At 34.7% G+C, this 26042-nt stretch overlaps 1 protein-coding gene across 1 annotated transcript; it reads right to left on the bottom strand.

The window, feature by feature from the left end:
- Positions 1–10006: 10006 nt before the first annotated feature.
- Positions 10007–24748, bottom strand: LOC110033794 (1,4-dihydroxy-2-naphthoyl-CoA thioesterase 1-like). The gene is made up of 3 exons (XM_020737889.1): positions 24415–24748; positions 24128–24319; positions 10007–10368 (listed from the first exon to the last, which is right to left on the bottom strand). Exons 1-3 carry the CDS (start codon positions 24547–24549, stop codon positions 10210–10212), a joined length of 486 nt encoding a protein of 161 aa, XP_020593548.1. The 5' UTR covers positions 24550–24748; the 3' UTR covers positions 10007–10209.
- Positions 24749–26042: the final 1294 nt, after the last annotated feature.

Here is a 26042-nt window from a genome sequence, read left to right as displayed (position 1 = left end):
CTTTTCTTTATAAAGGCATGGAAATACTTGGTGTTCCAATTCCCATCAACAGAATGGCCGCTAGCAACTTTTGACTTAAGAAACTTTCCTCCATATGAATGAGATTAATGAGGTTATCCTGAGCTAGAATGAAGTTATCCAGGGGAATAAGTTCGTTGCAATATTCTTCCTCTTTAGCTCTAACTAAGGCCTCAATCTCCTCGGCTTTCTGATGGACATTACCCGCAACTTCCCAACTCTATTATTTGAGAATTTTAGAGATGGTTTTATGCAGCATCCACAATCTAGTCTAGGAATAATTTCTATACTCCACCGCTTGTTGAGGAGAACGACGCGGATGAGTGGCAAAGGGCCATCCAGCAAAGGGACAAACAAATCAGCCTCCTTGAAAAGAAAGTTGAAGAAATGATGACCGCTATGATCACTATTCAAGGAAAGTCACAGTCGCAGTAGATGGCATCTCTGGAAGTGAACCAGCCAGAGATTGTGCACATCACAAACGAAAGGAAAGAAGTTGCTTCCACCAACTATTCGTGGCAATGTCCACGAGCTTTGATCAACTCCATGAAGGAATGGTGTTGGGTCCACATGTTTAAGAGTTTGAAAGAATTAAATTCAAGTTTGATTGAGTCCATTATATCCAACAACAATAGGGAATGTTATGAAGCTATTCAAGAGAGGTGATAAAGCTTGAAGTGATGGGAATTATGCAACCTATGCGAGCTGACAAAAAGTAGATCAAGTCTTCGGAAAAGTTTACCTCTACTCCATGTAAATTGAGAACCTGAAAAACCAAAGTCATGTAAATCAGCATCCTGAATAGTGTCATTGACAATGTTGGTAAGATTCTGGTTTGGTGGTCTCCCACCCTTCCTCTTACAAGAAGGCATTATCATGTTAAAATCACTACCAACAAGCCATGGATCATGACACCATTAACCGCTTTAAGAAAACCAACAAATCCTTTCTAGACTTCTTAGTGCAGCAGGTATATATAACAATAAGAAGAAAACTCAGAGACCTCTACTATATTTTGTGCACCAAGAATTGGGGATTGGTATTTAGAAACTCTACATCCATCCCATGTCTCCAAAGAAACCACCATTTGTTGTTTATGTTTTTACTACATTGAAATTGTCCAACCTCATAAAGTATATGTTATCGTTAACATCAATTTCCATGTGTTCTAAAATTGCCAAGAAAGGTAGTTTGTGTTGTTTAATAAGATTTTTTAATCGAAGAGAGCCATTATAATTTGTTATGCCCCTAATCTTCAAGATGAGAAACATAAACATCATTAAACACATGTTTTCTAGACCCTCTAGTAACTCTAGAGGTAGTGTCAAATAGCTTGTCAATTTGTGACCCCCATAAGGATTTTGAAGAATATCAACATTAGGATTAAAGTGTTTAAGTTCTCTAATGCCCTTAATGTTCCTTTTCTTGAACTTTTGGATTGGTCATTCTTTATCCAAAGTAGTTATAACTAAAGCAAATCAGAATCATTAATTCCTCGATCATCAGTCTTAGAACCTGAAGCAAATCAGAATCATTAATCCATAAATCATCAGTCTCAAAACTTTGAGCTTCCATATTTGTTGACCCTTCAATACATTGTGTTCCTTGGTCAGTTTCCAAAGCACCATCAAGAAGTTTGAAGGAGTTATAATGAGAAATCTGACATCTCTAGTTTCCCAAAACAAGTTCTTTGATGTCATAATGACCTTCCTATAGTAAGGCATCGCTTTTTCAATTTAGATTAGCATTAGAAATAAGGTTTTTAACATCTTTAAAATTTAGAGCGGTACGAATGTATTCTTAGGGACAGTTGCCCCACCCAATTTCTCTGGATTCTCCAGGATCCTAGCAAGTTGTTAGATAGAAACAACACCCAACAACCGAGGTTTATTAATCTTAGTATTAATGCCTATATCATCATTATCAACAGTAGTATTCACAAGATCATTAGCCCCAACACAGGCTTCAACAGTTTGACCAACAGGTGCATTACGAAAATTTCCTCAAACGTTGATTTAGTCTATGATTTTCTATATCATTAACTTGATCCTTTCTAGCCTATAAGTGTTCACGGTGAGCAATAATGTAGTTATCGATTGTGTGGCAAAAAATTTTGCACTCGGTGCAATTATGAGACAAATATTCCACCTCCAAACTATATCAATAACCAGAAGTAGAGGTACCAATCCAAATGGAATCAAGTCACATTTCGCCATGACTCTTGCCACTAAAGGCCTAGAGAGACTGAAAATAGGTAGGTCAATCTTCTTTGGTTTACCAAAAAATTGACCCAAAAGAGTGAGGCGCTTGCTTGTTGAAAAGGTGTTGTTTCGAACTAGGAAATCTAAACGTAATGCGAAAAATATTGTTAGAATTAGTAGTCCGTTTTAGGACTTTCATGTTTACCTTCTTATCAAACAATATCTTCCTAGAGATAAGAAGTGCATAATCTTCCACCATTTTCAATTTGATCAATATGTATCTTCCATCCAACAACCCAACATTCTAGCCACCCAAAAGCTTTAAATCTGAGAACACCTAGTAACCTTCATTTTTGGGTGTGCATATGTAAATTTTCCAACCAAAGCGTATTGTAGCAACGCCACAAGCAAAGTGGTTAGTTCTTCAGTGTAGAAAATAACATGTTTATCATTTTTTCTGGAGACCTGCAACAAATCATTTGAAGATTTTTCCTCAAAGTGCTCATGGAAATGAGGAGGGAAAAGGTAGTTGTGAACATCAGGTGGAAAAGTAGACTGATTACCTGATAGAATGTCCACATAGGATGACTTTTCAACAAGAGCATTCGTAAGAAAGCAATAGAACAGAAACTCAAACAAGCATGACTAGTAAAAGCTTACGAATGGAACACTAACTCCGTCAATAATGGAACAATAACCCTAGTAAGCAAGAGGGAAGGAGAAAATGTCATTTCCCACCCAATTCATATGCATTACATATCTAACAAAAACTTTAATTTTTATATATAAACTACATAATTCTTATTCATTACATTTGTAACATCTAAATTTCAATTTTTATATACAAACCACGTACCTTTTAGGTATTACATCTCTAACACATTAATTTTTACAAACATTCCACATAATTCTTATGTATTGCATTTCTCACATATAAACTTCAATTTTTACATACAACCGATAATTTTTTATGTAAAACATCTCTGGAGCATAAACATCAATTTCTACAAATACATCACAAAAATTTGTATGTATTTATGTGACACAAACTATAATTTTTACATACAACCACACAATTCTTATATATTAAATATTTAACACAAACTTTAATTTTTATAAATAAATCACATAATTCTTTTGTATTGCATATCTAACACATAAACTTGACATTTTATAAACATCCCATACAATTCATATGCATTACATATACATAAATTTCAATTTTTTACATACAAACCATACAATTCATAAGTATTACATATCTAACACCAAATCTTCAATTTTTACATGCATTCCACTCATTTCATATGTATCACAAATGGAACACCTAAGCTTCAATTTCTACAAACATTCCACTCAATTCATTTCTTTTAAATATCAAACAATTTAAACATGAAGTTTTACGTACAAACAACACAATTCTTATGTTTTATATATCTAACACAAACTTCAATTTTTATATACAAGCCACACAATTATATGTTTTGTATTACATAACCAATACATAAACTTCAATTTTTACAAGCATTCCAGTCAAATTCTTATGTTTTACATATCTAACACATAAACTTCAATTTTTACATAATACCACACAATTCTTATGTATTGCAACACATAAACTTCCATTTTTACATGTGCCACCTTCCTAAGCATAAAAACGAATCTTTCACTTTGTAAAAGTTAAAATAGAGGTATTTTTTATATGATATGAAAAATCTGAACGACATAAATGTAAACAATAGAGTTTAGGTGTAGATATGTAAATACTTACGAATTGTGTGGCATGTTAGACAACCCTAAATCCTACATGCAGCTAAACGCCCCCCTAAGACAAAGCTAAACACTAATAAGTAAACCTAAAACAATAAGAATTAACTTGAAAAAGAGAAAAATAAAGTAATCTACAAATTAAATGCTGGGAATAAAGAAAATTACTTCGAAATGCTCAGATATAACAAAGAGGATAGGTCACGAGGTCGTCAGACGATGACCGGATAGTCACGGCTCGCAGATTGGTTGTAGATTTGCTGGATAGTAGCGGAGAGGTATGGTTTTTACAAAAGAACATTAGAGAGCATGAATGAGCCTAGCAGGCATGGGTTTGTCTTTAGTGCTAGGTATCGGATTATGCCAGGAAAATATAATACGATGTAGTTTGTGTCAACATCAATGTCCGCACTGCCGCCGCTATTAAGTGAAAGATAATGATGAATAATGTCACCTCTATCTTTGATGATAAATGTGTATATGATGAGGCAAAACATGTCCTTAATAATGATCACCACAAATCTAATGCAAACATTTGGAGTTGAAACTTATCTAACACAAGTATTTATGCTAATTAAATATTTCTTATAGCGTTGGAGATATACATTTGGAAATTTGTAATCCCCGTGAAAATGTTTTGATACAATCAATTTATTATTTCATATAGACATACTAAACTAAAAATTATATTTTCTAAGTTAGCAATGGAGATTAAAAAATATGTGTTGTTCATTTTTTATAATGCAATGCCTAAACTATTATTTCAACTCAAGGAAACCTTCCTATTATTAAATTAAGCATATTAAGCATGAAAAATATTTATGGGAAAGTGTACCTTTGAAGAAATATTGAATTGCGTTTATCAAATCAACTTTAGTGATATTCCAAGAATTAATATAGAACGCAGCCAAGAAACCATCCGGACCAGCAACCCTATTTTTATCTATCGAATAAAGTACAATTTTAATTTCTTTCTCCTCCGGTATTATACACAAATTAAGATCAACATAATTTATACCCTCATCCGGAAATGTGTTCACATCCAATTCTTCGAATAAAAACTTCCTTTTTCTGAAATAGATTTTGAAAATAATCTAAAGCACTCTTAAGGATAGGATATTGGGAATAAAGCCAATTCCCACTATCATCCTTTATCTTAAATATAACATTTTCCTTTCTCCTCTATTTGATACAAGCGTGGAAGTATTTAATGTTTCTATCGCCTTCCAAATGATGGTTGTATGTGGCTTTTTGTTTCAGATAATCTATTGCAATTTGGATGGCTTCATTCAGTTTATTATATGCATTAAACAAATCATTTTCAGTCACCATATCATTAACAAAATGTTCTTCCTCTTTGGTTACTTCTTTTTCGGCTTCAACCACATTCTTGTGACCATTACCAAAAACATCACAATTCCAAGACTTAGGTTTTGCAGCCACCTTTTTGTGTTTAGCCCAAAGAGACATCCATGAGGGGAGAGAAGGATCAGCCAACCAGTGTTCTTTCACGACATCTAGAAAATTGCAATGAGAAGTCCAAACATTAAGAAATATAAATTTCTTGACACCTGGATTTTCCAGAACATTAATTTTAACCAGCAGAGGAGAATGGTCCAAACAAGTTTTATTGAGAGGAGTCACAATGGTGTATTGGAAAGTCTCTAACCAATTAAAATTTATAAGAACTATATTCAATCCCTCAAAAATTTTACCTCTTTTCCCAGTAAATAAACTCCCACTAAAATTGGCTTCAAACAAGCCATTGTTCTTATTCTGATCTTTGAATCTCTCCATGGCTTTATAACTTGGAGGCCGACCATCTTTCTTCTCCACCGGAGAAGCATTAACATTAAAATCTACCCCTACCAACCAAAGACCATTAACATAAGTTTTGGTGTTTCCCAAATCCATCCAAAGTTTTTCCCGGTCTGCCAATGAGCAGCCAACAATGATCACTGATAAATGAACACTTATATTAAACAAATGAACTTACGAGTGTAATAATTGAGCAATATCAACCAACAAATTGACCCTCACTTCCTTTCTCCAAATAAACCAAATTTTAAGGTGAATATTATAAAAGTAGTTGTAATTACCCAACTTCTTAATAGTTTTAGAGAGATTATCGATCAAGATCGTAGACTCAAGAATATCTAAACACTGAATACTGTGAATCCTGCAAAGATTCACCAATCTTTTAGAGGCTTGACATTTTGCAATGCCTCTAACATTCCGGATAAAAAAGATAACTTTTGGAGGTGGATCTACTCCCTTTAGTGATACAAGAAGGAGCTCCATCATTCACATTTGAATAAATTCCTGCCGAGGATTTTTCTGAAAACCGAATAACAACATTTTGATTCATATAACTTAGCTCTCTATTAACATTTCTTTTCTTTCGACTGGTTCTTTGAACCTGCCATTCCTCTTCAAGATCATCTGTGCTTCATGTAACTCTTCTACTAATATTATTCTAGGAGTTTCCTCCGGGACCCCTTGTTGCTCAAAAAGAATATTTTCCTTTGAGTGATAACTAGCGTGCCTTCTTCAACTTGCTCTTTTTGTTGTTTAAAAGTATTTTCAGTTTCACCTCCATTTTGTATTGTGTTTTGCTCGAGATCATCCACATGAACCTCATAGCAGAATTTTAAGCTTCTTCAACTTGCTCTTTATGTTGTTTAAAAGTATTTTCAGTTTCACCTCCATTTTGTATTGTGTTTTGCTCGAGATGTTTTGCTCGAGATCATCCACATGAACCTCATAGCAGAATTTTAAGCTTCTTCAACTTGCTCTTTATGTTGTTTAAAAGTATTTTCAGTTTCACCTCCATTTTGTATTGTGTTTTGCTCGAGATAATCCACATGAAACTCATAACAGAATTTTAAGCTTCTTTAATGTTCCCCCCCTCCCCCCACCCCCCTCCCCTCATTTTCTTTCTTTTATAGCTGCTTGCTTCTATTTATTTTCAATTCTGGATGTGTTACAGCACAGATCTCCAGATTATGCCAAATGATCTTACATTTATTGCAATATTTAGGTGTGCAATCAACCACCATTTTTTGCCAATATCTATTATTTTGTGTTCCCAACCATACTTCTTCTGCCATCGGAGAAGTAATATCCCTTTCAACCTATATTTTCGTTGCTGAAAGTCTAATGAAATTGCGAGTTGTCAAATCAACTTTAAGTGGCATCCCAAAGATAGCTCCAAGCGAGTACAACAACTGTTGATTAAAACAATGCAACCTCAATTCCGAAAATGTTAGCCAAATTAAAATACATGGTCATTTGGTAGCCAGAACAAAATTGGGGGACCATTTCAAAATTTTCATCTGAGAGTCATCTATAAACCAAGGTTTACTTCCAAAAAGTCTCGTGTAGTCCTCCTCACTAAGTTTTATGATTATATGTCTTCCATCCAATGATCCAACTTTCCCGTCTCCAATCAATTTAATCATTTCAAAGAAAATTTTAATCAAATCCATTTTCGGAAGACCATAGGTGAATTTCCCAAAAAGTGTGAATTTCAGATGATCCACGAATTGCCCTATTTCCAATTCAGGAAAAAAAAAATAACACCAGCTTTCCACCTTTCCTCCCAGCTTTTCTCAGAAACCCTTCTTCCTCAAAAAATTCATGAAAATTTGATGAAAACACAACTTAATTGCTCTCCGCCATTCCGTTACTTCTTAACGCATTGGCAAAAGTTGGCAAAACCCCAACCATCCCTATGTATGTATATATGTATGTGTGTGCGTGTGTTTATACATACATATATATATATATATATATGAGAGAGCCCAAAAGAGGCACCCTGCCCATAGGATATAAGTACAGTAATACCCCAACAAAAAGATACAGATAGACTCAAAAAAAAGTAAAACAACTTTACAACATGTAGAAAACAAGTAACAAGGGACGAGTCAGTTTAGTCCTGCCTCTTCCTCTAATTTTAGGTGCGGAGCCAAATAATGCCAAATAATAAACTTTGAAGATTCGTACCATTGTCAGGAGTAATTAAAGTATCATCTATTAAGTTTCCAAGTTGGAGTGTGCCCCCAGCCTTCTTCTTCCGCCGGGAAGTGTAAATCTGTCATTCTTCATCTGAAGACTGGCTCATATGATCCCCGATCTGATTTGATGTTAGAACCACAGTAGAAGAAAAGATAGTCGTTGCCACCGCGATAGGTTACAGTGTATGTGAAGTGTGAATTGTTACCTCTGCACCTGATGCTTCCTGAATAGGGGCTGCGGGACTATCCTGATTTTTTGTTCGAACATTATCCGTTGTAATATGGTCAGGATAAGGGATCCCAGGGGCAGATACCAACTCCTGTCTTGTTGTGATTCCCTCCTCAGGCTGGCTGTCATCAAGTTTGCTGGGAGAGCATTCAAGCATATGGGGTGCACTAATAGTGTGTTCCTGTTTTTGACTATTGGTTCTCAATTGTGGGTGCAATTTGAAATATTTCTTCTGCGGGTGTCCAAACATCTTGCAGTGCTTGCAGTAGTAAGGTTTTTGTACCGTAATAAATTTTTGCCAATAACCATTGTGAGCAGATCCAAGTCAGATTTCCTCTACATTTGGTAGTGTAATATCTCTTTCAATCAAAATCCTTGTAAAAGAGGGCCTTGAGAAATGAACTATAGGTAAGTCTACCTGCAAAGGTTTTCCAAGGATAGTCCCAATTGCATATAAGATAGGTAAGTCAAAGAATTGAAGCTTGAATTCAAGTAATGAGAACCAGATATGTGCAATTGGGGGTTTTTGACTACGATCAAAATTAGGGGTCCATTTGAGCAATTTTATATGTTTTCCCTCGGTTATGATGAATTTCTTTGAGAAAATCCTCGTGTAATCTTCTATCCTCAGCTATATCATAACATGTCTTCCGTCGAAATGACCCACCTGTCAATCCCCAATCAGTTTGAATCAAGCCAGGTTGAAATCTTGAAAAACTTTCCTGATGATCTCCATCTTAGAGAACCTAATTGGAACTTTCCAACTAGTGTAAATTTGTATTTTCCTGCAAGAGTTGAAATTTCAGCGTCAGAGAAGAATATTGTTGGTTTGCTCGCTTTTTCTCTATTGTTTTTATGAGATTGCAATCGTCATTTCCAACAACAGAATCATGGTAAATCTGCAGAAATACCGGACTATCTGCGAGGTGGAAAAGGAAGTTGCGTTTGTGGACCACAGTAGCATAAGAGGGTTTGGCGGGATTATCACCGGCGACGGCGGCAGCGTAGGAAAACCCTGAGGCCATTAGGGTGCTTCACACAAGCACTGCAGCAAATTGGCGCAACCCCTGCGCGAGCAGTCGACCAGTCGAGCAGTCGAGCAGTGAAACTGTGGCTGAGCAGTCGATCGGCCACTAAGAACGCAGCGCGAAGGCTCGACGCGCAGAAGGCGACGCGACGACGCGACAAATCCAAAGCCTTGACAATGTGACGACGCGACGACGCAGCAGACGACGCAGACGATCGACGGCGTGAAATCCTCCGCTAGCAAGAGCCGAAGCCGAAGACGTAAATGTGTATATATATATATATATATATGTATGTATATATATATATATATATGTATGTATGTATATATGTATGTATGTATGTATATATGTATGTATGTATGTCTGTGTGTATATGTATGTATGTCTGTGTGTATATATGTATGCATATATGTATATGCATCATATGTGTATGTATGCTTCCAATTCACTCCTAATTTACTAAATATTAAAACAAAGATAACGGAATTTCTAAAAAATCAATTTCTATCACCTACTACCTTTTAATGCATGCTCAAATGAAACAAATAGTTTTGCACATCCTCTAAGACTTGACGTATGTATACCACTAAATGTCCAGAAAAGATTTCAGTATAAATAATTATTTGGCACAGATCCAGAGGCTTGATAGTATGCATCCATATATGTATGTATGCCCCCAATCTCCTAATTTACTAAATATTAAAAAAAACATAACGCAATTTCTAAAAAAACAATCATTATCACCTACTACCTTTTAATGCATGCTCAAATGAAACAAATAGATTTGTACATCCTCTAGGACTTGACGTATGTATACCACTAAATGCCCAGAAAGGATTTCAGTAGAAATCCATTATTTCGCACAGATTCAGAGGCTTGATAGCATGTATTCAGTATCATATACAAATATATTATGCGGTAGAAAAAATAAACAATTTTGTTGAAGCAGCTTACAACTTTGCATACTTCTTCACAGTATCCTCGAAGCCCTTCATTTCCTTAGATGCTGGTAAGTTACATAGCAGTGTAACCCTAGAAGTTGATAGCAACAACACTTTCTTGTCACCCGAGGTAGAAGGGTCGATCTTCCATAGTTGCACCTCCCACACCTTACCATGGGTTAAAAAAAATGTTTATCATTTGAGCTTTTTGCTTGAATATAAATAGAACAACCAACCAATAATTTAGAAAAAAAAAATTTATTTAAAACTATATTTATTACAAAGGAAAAAAAACAGGCATGACGTAAGTAATTATTTGCATTATAATCTAGAAATCATGAGTTCCAATTATTAGATACAAAGTTAATTACAAAAGAATACCAAGACTTCATTAAAAAAAAGCTCAAACACAAGCTGCGAACAAAAAGAGATTATCGGCCTGTCTAAAAATCTCCAGAGTTAATAGCTTGTAGATGACAATGTTGAACCACTTTAAGCAAAGTAGGGAGGATTAGATTGAGCTGAAGAAATAAGGGAAGTAAAAGAATTTCTTGAAATTTCACAACAGATTTTTCGTGTACTGCATGATTACTAACCCTTTATATAAGTGAAGGTTAAGGTTGACACTACAGAGGCTATTTTATGCAAATTATGTAAAAACTTGAATAATTTGAGGATATTTTATGAATTATATAAAAAATTTAATTATTTGAGTCCATTTTAATCGTTAATATTTGCGGGCAAGTTAGCCTTGAAAATATATCAAAGAACTTAAACCAAGATATTCGAATTGCGGTTGAGTTCACCCAACTAGTTATTTGAACAAAAAACTATTATTTAGCTTGTAAGTACCTTAAGCAAGTTGTCAAATTTTTAAAGTGAAATCAAACGTAGGGGCAACTTCGTAAATCCTATGGTAGATTTCATTGGCTTAGTTGTTAGGAGTACGAATTAGCTGAAGTGACTTCTTCGAGATGTGACTTAAGCTGGCTTGAGATATTAGGGACTCAGATATGGTGTTAAGGTATTTGGAGACTAGATATGGCGACATCTAATTTGCAAAACATTTGAACTGGTTCACAATTAATAATTTTTTGAAGCTAGTTTCGGTTCCCATAATGACTTCAAATTGAACGAGGAAAAGATAAATGCACATAATTTATATAAATCATCTCTTTGTAATATCTTGATGCAATCCCGCCCCAGCGAGGCATTGTTAAGGACTTCATGGAATAGGTCTATATGTTAAATTTGTTCCCTCTCAAGTCATCTCCGATTTTCGGTTTATCTAGTCCATGGTGCCAAAGATAATCATTGAATTTCTATACAATGTGATATACCACGTGCTATTTTAACAGATGAAGTTCACATCAATCCACTTTTTTCCAGAATTACTATCATTATGCTGGGCTCATCTCTCACCATTGAAACTCAAGTATACCATAAGAATCCATGTTACCCTCCTTCATATTAGCAGATGAACCATATACTCTGACATTTGACAGATTTTCATTCACATGCCCACCTTCCAAAGAAATGTGTTATGTGACCTTTTTTAGACAACCTAAACTTTTTCCTTCATGACCAGAGAGAAGTTTGGAAGAAAATGCTTTCCAACTTGACTTAATTGTTGCGCGAGTATTTTGTGATACTAGAAAAAGTTGAGTGATTGTGATTTTGATGTCTCGTTTCGAATTCCCAAGGGAACTGAAGATCCGGAGAAAAGTGAGGAGTCGGAAAACCAAAAATAGATAAGAGGAGGCGAGGAGTCAGATAAACGAAAGGGTAATATCGATCTATAAATTATTCCACTTCATTTCCTAAAGTTCGAGTGACTCTATTAGAGCAAAGGACAACGAATTCCTGGCCTATCGAAGGAAGACGAGAGGAAGGAGATCTCGTTAAGTGCAAGCGCAGAGGAGACGAGTGCGGGAAATCATCCTATGCGCTTAGTGGCTTGATCCTGAGGCCTAAGCTGAAGGAGGTTGGTCGCATGTGTTTGGTTGAGCCGCGATCAAAGGAGTTGAGGAGGAAGAACGTTGCGGCTCTAAAGGAGCTCTCGTGCAGAGAGGTGAGTAATCATATTTTAGTTAAGCTATTTAATATAAATTATATATATATATATATATATATATAGTTGCACCGGTTTGGTAAAGATGGTTGGTAGCAATGGCGTTAAGTCCTCGCTTGCCCCGACTTCGAATCTCAAAACAAGTTTCGAATTAGCGCATGGGGATTGGTTGGGGTCGGCTCTCTGGCCAATCCTATAAGAAAAAGGAAATAAATTATATATATATTAGATAGTACCAGAATAAATCTTATTGATATAAAATGGGGTATATAAACTCATTGCAAGATCCACTAATAAAGAAAGAAATAACAAAAGGACATAATAGAAAAAAAGAAAGCAATAATAAAGAAATCAAAGCTAATAACTCAGAATAATAATAAGAATTAATAACGGGTAATAATAGTTATTAATATTCTAATACTCCCCCTCAAGTTGAAGCATAGATGTTAGTCATGTTCAACTTAAATTTGAAATCATCGAACAGTTGCCGACGAAGATTCTTTTTAGGATTTCCACCTGCTGATTACTAGATGACACAAACAGAGCACAAATTTCCCCAGACTCGAGCTTTCCTTAATAAAGTGTCAATCAATCTCAACATGCTTTGTGTGATCATGCTAACCTGGGTTGTGAGGAATGCTAATGGTGGCCTTACAATCACAGAACAATTGTAGAGAGATGGAGACTGACATATGTATTTTGCAGAGATGATACGTAACCAGATAGTTTCGCAAATTCCCAATGACATGAACCAAAATTCGGCTTCAGCACTCCTCCGGGCAACTACTAACTGTTTTTTGTTTTCCTACGTGTCAAGATTTTCTTGCACAAATAAGCAGGAACTCGAGATAGATTGCTGATCATGGACGAACCCAACCAATCAGCATTTGTGTAAATTTCAATAGAATGAGCAGTGTGACGCGAAAAAAATAAACCTGAGCACGGTGTGCCTTTTAAATATTGGAGAATGCGATGGACAGTTTGACTTAGCATACAAACTACGTGGCATATGTCGGGGCATGTATGGGCAAGGAAGTTGAGCTTCCCCAAGTAGGCACTTGAAATGAGTTTTGCTCGTTGGAATTGCATTGGGAACAACAGAAAGTTTTTAATTAGGATCCATTTGAACAGCCCCCTGATTTGCAGAGGAGATGGTTGTTCTCTGTCAAAAGGTTAATCATATATTTGCATTGAGACAGACAAATGCCTTGAGATGATCGAGTAACAACAATGCCTAAAAGGTACTAGAGAGATCCCAAGTCTTTCATTTCAAAAGTAGTTGCAAGGATGTCTTTCAGAGACTCCAATTATAATAGATCATTACCAGTGAGTACAATATCGTCGACAAGGATGATAAAAATAGCAATCTGGCCACTGGAGTGACGTGTGAACCGATAGAGTCTGAGTAAACCCATGGCCCACTACCACCTTTGTGAGCTTATAGAACAAGGCTCGTGGTGATTGCTTGTCTATGGAGAGAATTTTGCAACCTACACACTTGCCCCTAAGAGGCAATGAAATCAAAGTCTGGAGGAAGGGAAATGTATACCACCACTATAAGATCGCAGTTCAGGAACGCATTCTTGACATTAAGCTAAAATAAGGACCAATTCAGATTCACCACAAGGGATAATAGCACCGGAAGAGTATAAAATTTAGCAACTAGAGAAAACATCTCCTCATAATCAACTCTGTAGATCTGTGAGTACCTTGTGGCGACCAACCGTGCTTTGTCGCATTCAAATGATCCATCTAATTAAACTTGATGTTGAAAATCCATCAACATCTCACTGTTTTCTTACCTCGAAGAAGATCAACAATATCCCAAGTATAATTTAGCCAAAGAGCATTCATTTCCTCCATTATGATAGCTTTCCAGGCTGGCAGCCTCAATAGCAGATGGGAGCTGATGATCAGTCAGGGCAGTAACAAAAGCTCTGTATGTCAGTAATAAACTACCGAAAGAAATATAGTTTGTCATGGAATAGAAGAAGCAAGTCTAATTGAGTACCTTATTAGAGGAACTAACCTCCTTATTTAGAGTAGGAGTGCTGGAGATGTCGCCCAGAGGGGAATCAAAGTCCTACAAGGAGGTAGCAAGCTCCAGAGTAAGTGCATCAGGGCAAGCACACTGAGTGTAGACACGGAGAATGGAAGGATATGGTGGAACAAAAGGGACAGAGGGCACTTCGATGATAGGAGAAGTGGGGGGAACATCAACAGATGTAGGGTAAGGAATAGTGCCAAAGAACTCTAGCTCCCCCTCAGTGGAGGCCGAGTTAAGAAAATAAGGAACACTTTCAAAAAAGGAGACATGAGCACTCACATATACTTTATTTGTGATACGATAAATGCATCAATAGCATTTTTTAGAGGCGGAGTATCCGAAAAAGACACATTTTATGAACCCGAGATCAAGTTTACTGTGATTTGGGGTCGTGTTATGAACAAAGGTCGTGCACCAAAAAATTTTGGGATATAAATTAGAGAAGACCCAGTTGGTAAGAAAGCACAACCTCAAGATAGTTAAAGGAGTTTGAAAGTTGTGAATTTTTTAGGGAGGTCTATTGATGAGATATGTGGCGATAAGTATGGCATCATTCTAAAAACGTTTTGGGACATTAGATTGAAACATAATGGAGTGAGCAACGTCAATGGGATGTCGATTTTTCATCTCGGCTTTCTCATTTTCTTAAAGAGTGTCCGTCCATGAGCTATGGTGGATGATGCCCTTACCAAGAATTCTCCTAATAAAGAGTTAAAAAATTCACGATCATTGTCGATCTGAAAAACTTGAATTAAAGTTTTGAATTGGGTTAAAATAAAGATGTGGAAGTTTTTGAAGATGACCGTAGCTTCAGATTTGTCTTTTGAAATATAGACCCAAGTCGTTCAAGTATGATCATCAATCAAATTAAGGAATCACCATTTATTGGTGTAGCTGGAAGTGCAAGAGGGTCTTCATAAGTCATGAATAAGTGAAAAAAGAGCAAAAGGCATGTAAGTATGGGGTGGATAAGGAACAGGACGATGCTTTAGCTAACTGACCGGTTTCGCATTTGAAATTAGAAGGTTTCTTATTAATAAATATCAATAGATACAATTTTCTTATATACTAGAAACTAGGCTGACCTGCGGTTTGTAACAAAAGTTGTATTAAGCATACAATTAAATTCCTACCGTCCGACTGTCTGTACCAAGATGATGGCGGCGATGATTCGGCATATTCAGAAGTCAAAGCCACTTTTGTGCTGGATGGAGAAGTTGAAAGGTGGTGGCGCGGGCAACGTCAGGATAAACTAGGCGGCATACCCAACATGATGGTAAGTTGGGAAGAGTTTGTGGAGCTATTCTAAAGCTCGAAGTCAGATGTGAGACAAATTTATCTGATTAATTTAGGGAGAGAAAACAGCCAAGCACTACGAAGCATAATTCATTGCATTGTCAAAGTATGCACAACAATTGATCATTATAGCAAAAGAAAAGTGTTATAGATTCCTTTCGAGATTAAAGAATTCGATTAGATAGCTATTGATTCCTTTAGAGATCGATGAATATCCAACTAAACTCAGTTCATTTGTGGCTCTAATCCAAGAAAACATTCATAAAAAAATTTAGATTAAAAAGTAGATGTTTCTCCCAAACATACATTTCCTTAGGACAGAATCTTCCCACCGGATCCTTCAATCAGGAGCCAGCAAAAAGGGCATAAGAATAAGCAAAAGAAAAACAGACGTTAAAGTGGGAATTGTAGAACTTCAGAATTTGAGTGGAATTGGAGATCACATTTTGATGAGAAAGAGGGGGAATTTACAGCACAAAATCTACAGGAGGAGCAGAGTCATATGATGAACACGGTAGATTGCTTGGGAGAAGCGATAATGATAGGGTGGCGTCGAGGAAAGTGTTAAAATTGGGGTGGTAGGGGTTCTAAGGAGGTATGCATGTAAAATTTATATTTTGGGTGTTAGATATGTAAATAATAAAGAATTGAATGATATGCATGTAAATCCCCTTGTAATTTTTAATTCCCCCAGGGACCACATTCCCAAATTCCCCAAAATCATTACAATCCAGATATCAGCTACAGAACTCAAAATCGCAGTCCAGCAAAATCTAGAATAGGCACAAGACTAGAACAGCAATTAGTGCTTTCCAGCTACAGAATCAAAACCTGTAGGCTGCAGGAATATAGCCAAAAAATAACGCTAACCAAACAACCCAGCACCAAGCAGGACACATTTAACTACTCTAAAAGATCTGATTATCTATAATCAAAGAGTAAATCAAACAACAAATATTAAAACTATTTGACAGTGAACCAGAATAAAAAAAGAGCCCCAAGCAGCCCAAGTTACGGCCTAAATAAAACAACACAAACAGGCACAATGGCACATTAAGAGTTGACATCTTCAAGGACAACTTAATAAAACCAACATAGGAAACTGCGAGGAAGAAAAGGTCAAAGCATACGCAGCTTCTACTCAAAGGAATCATCCCAAGCATTTTTTATGCTAAAATTAAAAATAAAATTAAAAAGAAAAAAAATCAGTCAATATGCTTGACTTGAAAAAAAATCCCACTTCAAACAACACTTCAGAGAAAATTCTGGCATAAATACTATACTTCAAAGAGAGTAATCTATAAATAATCGCTAGATATTCTATCAAATCAATGCACGTGTTGGCCATCAAAAATTGATACAATGTCATCTAAGTGTGCTTCAAAAATTTTGGATTTGAATTTGAATTTTCATGAATATGATGAAAAATAAAAAGAAGAATCCAAAGCATTGATAGCTAATTCATTACATAAAGCCAAATTAGATATATTGAGAACATGAATAATACTAGAACATTCAAAATATTTCAATTTATAAGCACGTTCCACTTATTTCAATAATGTTATATGTGGGTTGATTTCATTAAAGCTATTTACGACATCTTCCAAATTTAGTGGTCCTATTATTTTACCATGTGCTTTGAATTTCGCACACCACCTGTTTATGTATGTAGTAGTAGACTTGCATTTGTGATTATTAACGGTTAATTTTTTTTTTTTGAAAAATTTTATGTAAATAAAGCAAATAACTAATATGATATGAGACAAATAATGTGTGTATATGGACAACCAGCTTAAAAAATGGCTTAAACATTAGTTTTGATGAATTATATATTTCTAAATTTGACCCATGATATGGAGTTTTGAAGTTCATATGAGGATATTAAGGGACAAAAAATAAATAAATATCAGTTTGATTCATGGACTTGCCATACATGTGATATACTTCATAAACAAATTGTGTTATCAAATGCTCAATTGATTGCACTAGAGTATGTAAGATTTGTTCAATTCTATAACTTGGAATAAAATTAAAGGTTCAAATTTAGATGTGTTATGCGCTCAATTTAAATTTCAAATTCAAATTCTGATTCTTATTTAAAGTGTAGATTTAGTTTCATGAATATTTAGTAGTATGTATAGATTTGAAATCAACCAAATGAGATACATTCATATTGAAACTATAAATCAACTCTATTATTCTTTAAGAAAAATTATTATGTGCCCTTATTGCTTATCATAAGATATTCAAAACAAGTTAAAAATAAATGGAAACAAGTTTAAAACCTAATAAGAAAAAGATTTTGACAAGCATGCTTGTCCAACATAATTCTCAGAGTAAAAAGAAACTCTTCTCTAAAGAGTTGGAGGATGTTTATAATGGTGGTGAATCCGCAAAGCTTTGTTAACATAAGATGTTATCAATAATTTAGGAATAATACAACAATTTGAAGATATTACTGGAGGTTGCGGCAGAACATCTGTCTAGTAGTGAAAGCAAGGAGTAAAACTCACAATCTAACTTTCAATTGAAAGGAAATAGAGCATGAGAAAGATTGATGTATTGGGAAAAGGAACAACAAGAAACTGTAGAGTTAGAGATCGATTCAGTCTCCGATACCACTAGATGAAAGAAAGGGACAAGAGGTATATTATCCGTAAGAATTTATAGTAAAAGGGGGGACTGAAAAATAATAGTGAGTGAGTTTTTGGAACTGAGCAGCATAAAATGCACTATGAGTTGACCTATAAACCTCGAATGATAATTTTTTTATTGTCAAACCTCCTCTGGGAATCTTCCATGACATGACTGCATGTTGAAAGGAGTGACCTTTAAACCACACAAATTTACTCTGATCTTGTTTTTGTTGATCATCATACATAAAATATGAGATATCCCAATGAGAATATCAATCTTTGCCCATCTATGAGAAATTAACAAGAGAATCCTGGATGGAAATTTTGTTTGTAGGTAAATGAAATTGTCGAAAGCGGGGTGCTTAGCAGGTAGTCATCATGAATGATTAACAATCATGCATAAGACTTCAGTATAAATAGGATGAGAACATATAAAAAACTGAGCTATCAAAATTTTCATAGAGAAAAGTATCATCTGGCAAATGATAAAAAAAGAAAAAAACAGGTTACTATTATGATTGACCTAAAGAAAAAGGCCCCATTTGATCTTGAAAGCTTCTTGCATGCGGGGGTTCGAAAAAAGAGAAAATTTACTTTTTTTCCCCTTTTGAACCATAATGAATCATGTAGGTTAACGCAAACACTACAAGCAGCAAAAGCAACAAAATAGAAAAAATTCAATGACATAAAGAACCAAGACTTTGTCGGTAAAATGTAGGTAATTAAGATGAAGAAAGGATTACAATGATGATTGAAATACTTCTGGTGCATATTCCTAAAGCCACAACAAGGGTTGAAATTTCAAGTGTGTCTTCTTAATTAATTATGTAATTGCAAATAGACCTACTATTTCAACAGCCATGAAGAATTTATGCCTTCAACTTGGTGAATAGGGAAACAAAAATCTCAATTAATAATTTTTTTTCCCCAAAATTTAAGTAGTCGTGACACAATCCCCACAAAATTTAAAATTCTACATTTAGATTCATGTTGGGTAAAGTTGAATCTAGCTATTAACAAAACATGTATTGAATCAATCATTTCACTATTAGATATTAATGATAACATAAAGAGTTAACATTTCTCATAATATTTAAAAAAGCACCATAGAGATGATTCTCAAAACTTTCACCATGGAGAACAATTATTTTAGAGTTGAAGTGACTCTTTATTATAAAAGTTGCAAGAACCCAAAATTCGTTGAAGAATTCTCAAGCACAGCAAAAGCTATGTGAACCATTACAACAATTTATTATTCATTTACAACACGAGAAGTTGAATCTTAGACATTTAGAACTTGTAGTCACCTTAGTTGAGCTAACACAAGATCTTAAGAAGTTGTTGTTCAAATATGCACAAAGATTTCAACAACCAAAATTTCAAAGAAAAAGTATTGAAACTCAATAACAATCGTATAAATGCAGAAAATGCATTCATGCGGGGACTTAAGAAAACTAAGAATTCAAAATTCCATAGAAAATGACAACAACGTCATCATTATTAATTGAATAAGTATCGTGTTGAAATCAAGCTAATAAAAAATGGAATTTTTCCTTTCAACAAACACTCACATTAGGATCATCAAAGCCAAGTTGAATGTAACAACTCAAACTTATAAGCTCAAGCTATATATAAATCGACAATAACCAAGAGACATCTTATGTACAATCGAGTTCAAGTGTCATTCATAGAATTAGTGAATGCAACTAAGGGTAAAGAACACTTTCACAAGTCGCCTTTATTATACGCACAACCCCGAACTTGGGACCTGCTTTTCACAAAGATCATGACTATATAATAAAGATTGTCAACGTCTTGAAACTTAGTGAAAGAATTCACCAGGGCAAGAAAATTAAGGACATTTTACAGGTTCACCCAAAATAACGATAAAAAAAGAAATAAATAAATAAAGTCAATCCAAACCAAGTCAGTTAGATAGCAGGAGAATTTCAAAAATGAAATGCTTTTGATAACTTAATAGCGTGTAAAGATGAAAATTTGCAAACTTTGTAATACCATTAAATTTTAAGCAAGTTCTTCAACGTTTATTTGATTTTAGGTAGACATTTTTTTTAATGTAAAAGTAGTACTGAAAAATGTTTTTGACATGTTATACTCAAGGACTCCATATTCAAAAATACTTGGGCAATGATATAAAACTTGGTAAAATAAAAATTTGTGCTATATAACAAAACTGAAGTTGCAATCCAATACGAAATAGAATGAAGTAAAAGCATAACTTGTCATATTTCAATGAATCAAGGAATTGGCCTTCATCTAAAAGTAGAACATTAAAATCATCGCTCAACTCAAATTCTCTTTACAACAACAAAAAGTTGTACTCAGTCACGATTGAAGTATATGGGAAATTTTCCTTCAAAAGGTTCAACATAAAAGTTAGAAATACCTTTGCCAATGTTGAACTCCACTTAAGAATAGAGAAAAGTCATGGTTAAGATGAAGAGGAGAGACAATGAAAACATACAGTAAATGAATATAATACTATTTATAAAATGATTTGTGGAATGAAGAGCATCGCACAAGCCTATTTAGAGATCAAATTGTCAGCTTACACTCGAGTGTATATGGAGTCGAAGTGAACTTATGACCCAAATCATATATATATATAATATATATATATATATTGTAAAGAATGGTCGAAGACTATTATACGAGCCCCAAGACCGCCCTCACTACCGGCAAACTGGCCAGAGGGGCATTTAAACCCGTGATCTAATATTAAAACAATTAGTCAATATATTTTTGAACTCATCTGCAAGTGATGATATTGGACCCCCAACAAAGCTTGCACAATATGATCGATCTTATCTTGTTTAGAAAGTGAACCTCAATGAATAAGAGATGAAGTAAAACTCGGTGTGTTCAATGGATTGACTAATTTTTGGAGAAGTTGCACCCCTCCTCAAAAGGGTAAACTCACTGTTCAAATTATTTAACTTCGACTTAATATCAATAGATACTTGACATATTGTCAAGTAGATTAGAGAGAAACACAAATCTTTTCAACAAATTACTCAAGCAAATTTTCTCAACTTCGCTAAAAATCTATAGCTCTTTTAGTTGTCTAACTTTTCGAGTTTTAAGTAGATTTGTCGAGCAAATACCATCACATTTAGTGCTTCAAACTTTTGGGTTGGAGATACTAAGGCTTCTAAGATAATGGATTTAGAAGTTAATACTTCACCATAATATCTTTAAATTAATACTTCAACATAATATTTATATAAACAAATGAAAAGGAAGAATAAGACAAATTATACACATTTATTATATAATAATCTCTAACACAGTGAGTTATATATGTTACAAAAAAAATTTAGCACAAAATCTCAAAACAATTAGTCAATATATTTTTGAACTCGCTTGCAAGTGATGATATTGGACAACCAACAAAGCTTGCACAATATGATCGAACTTAACTTGTTTAGAAAGTGAACTTCCATGAAAAAGCGATGCAGTAGAACTCGGTGTGTTCATTGGATTGACTAATTTTTGGAGAAGTTGCAACCCTCCTCAAAAGGGTAAACTCACTGTTCAAATTATTTAACTTCAACTTAATATCAATAGATAATTGAAATATTGTTGTCAAGTAGATCAGAGAGAGCCACAAATCTTTTCAACAAATTACTCGAGCAAATTTTCTCAACTTCGCTAAAAATCTATAGCTCTTTAAGCTAACTTTTCAAGTTTCAAGTAAACTTGTAGAACAAATATCATCACATTTAATGCTTTAAATTTTTTTGGTGAAGAAACTAAGGCTATGGATTTAGAAGTTAATACTTGAACATAATATCTTTAAATTTATAATAAAGTTCCCCCGATGATCACCAACTATAGTATGATTTGTAGAATCAACAACTTGATCAACTCATAAGTTGATAAATATATAGAAAAAGTAATAGAATCACTCAAAAGTTATTTCTTGTTTCCATCCAACATGAACCGACAAACAGACATTATGGCTAATGGCTTGTCCTAGAAAAGATCTTTTAAAAAATTCACTAACACGTGATAGCAATCTCCTTGATAGAAAATGTATTGGCTTGCTCATGCATTCATAAGAGAGAATAATGTGCGTAGCAATTATTTTAGAAAAAGAGAAAGAATATTTTTTCTTCTCTTGTTTCTTTTCTAGGTCCTTTTAAAGATACAAGAGAATAAGAGAACTTAATATGTATCCATATGTCTTGCATAACCAAATAAAGTTAGTTTCACCTAACCTGATGAACAAAGCAGGTAAATTATATATTTAAAGCATTAGATGAACTCGCCAGGGCAATCAGAAAATTGTCAAGGTCATTATGAGCAAATTAGGTTCAATGTGAAGTTGCAAAGGCCAACATGAGCTTGTCAAGATCGACATGACTTCATCGAATTTACTATGAACTTACTAAAGTCATAATAAACTCAGCAGACATAACTCAGCCAAAGGACCGATTAGGCCTAGTCGTCTTTATATCAAAAGCAATTCAACAAGCAAAAAAAATAACTTGCCAATATCCAATAAAGTTGGCCCTTGACTTAGCCTAGGAAAGACTTTAATTACAGAAGCTATGCATATTTTTTATATATTTTGAATACATACCTTAAGCATTTTTCCAAGAAATTGTTGTCAACTCTTGCTACACACATTTTTTACTTGTATAGCTTAAATGTGACATTTTTGGTAGCATCAAAACTTTATCCAAACATATAAATAAGAGATTAGGGGGAACGCTTAATACCTCAAATCATTTGCACTCAAGTAATATACCTTTTTCAATTTAATAAAATCCAAGAGCTGTTCATTCTAGTTTTAATTTTTCTTTCTTGTTGTTCGACCTTTAGCTTTTGAAACTTGTTATTAAGGTTATGGCGATCATCTCTATAGATAATGTTGAATCTAACAACAGTAATAAAGAACCAAGATAGTAATTGACATGTTGCAATAACATAGATTTGTTGAATAGCAAATTGTCAAATGATCTCAGAACACTAAGGCAATAACTTAAAATGGGAGAAAAGATGATATATGAAAAATGAAAAGGAAAAAGGGAAGCTTGATTTCTCATTGACTTTTTTCCGTCCTCCAATCTCATGGATAGCATCCCTTATTTATAAATTTAGGTTGGTTTCACCTAGATATAGTTACATAAATGGCTACACAAAAATGAAGTTAAATACATCGAGAAAATATAAAGCTATGTCGGTATGTATAGCATATCATATGAGATGATGCTTTCAGAGTGCTAAATGAGATGATGAAATAAAAACTTGTCGAGTTAGCTTGATAAACGAACTTGTTGAATGAGACTATGTAAACTGCCTGACAAATAGGCTAAGCCACGCTTTAATACTCTGCTCAATTGAATCAGATGGATCTAGTTAAAGGACTGTGCCGAATTGTATCAACCGAATTGTCTAGCCGAAGTAGTTGAATTCGGCCATCAACTTGTGCTATCTGGGAATATACTTGGAAGATTTTGATCTGCTACTGTGCCTGAAGTGATCCCATAATTCGAGTCTGCACCTCAAGCTTTTGTTGTTATAAAAGATCCAACTGAAAATTATATAAGAATAAACCAAGGTGTCCTCTACAATACCATAGATCTAGGTAGACAAATGAAGAGGATCGAGAAAGGATTGATTTATTTAATAATATCTTCTTACGGTTAATGGTAGATCTATTAGCCGCAGTTTATCCTTATTGGGCTGATGTTTTGTCATTACCTTTATCTTCTTATCAATTGTGCCAATTTTTATGACTTTCAAATTGAAGGCTTGATTCTCGTAACATAGAGATTTTCCTGATAATGGTCCGAGAGTTTAACTATCAACCTTAAATGACGAAAACAAAGTTGGATTGATAGAATTTACCTGAATGGTTCTACCTTGCTGAATTGGGACAGCCTCGACATGAACTAGCTCGCCAAGGCGGGCGGCTTTGATATGGTTAGTGGAGAGCTGGACCCCAGCGACGCGCTGAAAGCCAGAGGCGATATACGCTCCCATGCTCGCCATGCCCTCCGCTATCATAGCTGTGACGCCGCCGTGCAGAACTTTGAAAGGCTGATCGATAAACAAGTGGTTCGCCAACTTTGGAAGCGTAAGAAGAAAAAATAGAGAAAATTTGGTAAACACAAGTACAGAGAGAGAAACTATGCCTGGCAGCAGGATTCTGTGATAGTGAGGCGACCGGTGAGCCTTTCCGGCGAGAGCAGGTCGTACTCGAAGCCTACGGCGTGAAGAGGGCGGTCAAGAGACGCCGTCTTGGATGGCGGAGGAGAATTTCCAGCCATAATATCTAGCTCCCGGTAACGGCCGGGGGAAGCAGACGAATAGGAAATAGAGCAAGTCAATCGGAGTTAGATCTAGAGGAACATTAGCTTAGCTACCCATTTTGTTTAAATCCCATATACCCAATTTTTGTTAAATCCTGCATCGATCTAGGCGAGGATGGGATATGTTGGACTTTAATCGGATTGTAGTAAAAAAGCACAACATAAAAGATGCTGTTTAGGAACACACAAGTACATCGATCCTAATAAGGTTGAACAGGATCGAACAAAGTTCAACAATGAGTCAGAACATAATTCGAAGTATGTTTTGAATATAAATAGATATGGATTTGAGCAAGACTTCTATGGTCTCAACATTTATCAAGGTTTGAATAAGATTCCAAAAATGTTCAAATAAAATTTGACTAAGGTTTGAATAAGATCCAACATAAATTTGAATACGTTTTGGCATGGATTGAAACACCCAAATCACCTAAAGGTCTTACGGCATGAACTTACCCAACTCTATATGGGTGCACTCAAGTTAGTTGAAGTGGCTACGAGCTCGACTTAGCCTACTATCTACACTCGAGGCTGCCTAGCATAAGATAATCTTGCTATACTTTCGGTGAACTTGCCCAACTTAAGACAAGCTTGTCAGATAAACCAAATTCACTCATTGGCGCCCAAGCTTTGGGGCTACTCATTAGATACGATTACTTAGAAGGGCAACGTCACATAACCAATTGCAAGGTATATATACTTAGCCACATGCATCGTGTATTTTTTTACTACTCATTATGAAATGCTTTTATTCATATAACTCAACATATAACTTATATAATTTCATTCGTACTTTATAAAAAAATATAAACAGAAGGTCACAGGAAGAGCCTGAGGTTATGTAATCTCTTGCATTTAATATATTCTGGTAAAATAGCATGGTTTCTTTCCTTAAAATATCCTCTTCCTCTCTTTTATTTTTTTCTTCTCTCTTAACTATGTGTTAGGATTGTCCATGGATATTTCAACAAAAGATAACCTCAAAGGTATGTTGAGAGTGGAATTTATGCTAAGAATTAGAATTAATGTACAAATGATTACAAAAAGAAAACCACTTAAAGGAGTTTAGAAAGCATGGTGCACCAAGACTTCGTGACTTTTGATTGCTAGTAGAAATAGAAGATATAGTCAGGAAGTTGATCTAAGGGAATCTAAAATTGATTCCAAATCAAATCCTTGGTTATAGCTACCAAAAGAGTCATTTGATTTTGTCATCAAAAGTTAGAGATTATAGAAGCTAAGCAACTTATAAAGTTCAAGATTTCATATTAAAACTATTATCTTTATATAAGAAATTAATAATCTTTTGAAATAAAGGATATTTTTTGCTACCTTTAAGGAATTGTCCCTTGTGTGATTTTATAAAATTCCAATTAGTATGATTTTAATATGACTACTAATGTAGATGGATTTAGTGTATTAGTTTTGTAAATATTTTTTAATATTAATAA

This window comes from Phalaenopsis equestris, unplaced genomic scaffold, assembly GCF_001263595.1.
Source record: "Phalaenopsis equestris unplaced genomic scaffold, ASM126359v1 Scaffold001294, whole genome shotgun sequence".
Taxonomy (NCBI): domain Eukaryota; kingdom Viridiplantae; phylum Streptophyta; class Magnoliopsida; order Asparagales; family Orchidaceae; genus Phalaenopsis; species Phalaenopsis equestris.
Note: the sequence above shows the minus strand (reverse complement) of the source record. Positions and strands in the feature narration are given on the sequence as shown.

Excerpts from the sequence above, each read along its gene's own strand:
- LOC110033794 (XM_020737889.1), bottom strand. The coding sequence starts at position 24,549 with ATGGCTGGAAATTCTCCTCCGCCATCCAAGACGGCGTCTCTTGACCGC. Across the intron at positions 24,320-24,414 it reads TCACAGAATCCTGCTGCCAG|CCTTTCAAAGTTCTGCACGG; the intron begins GCATAGTTTCTC and ends TTTATCGATCAG. Across the intron at positions 10,369-24,127 it reads AGCAAGGTAGAACCATTCAG|GTGTGGGAGGTGCAACTATG; the intron begins GTAAATTCTATC and ends ACCCATGGTAAG.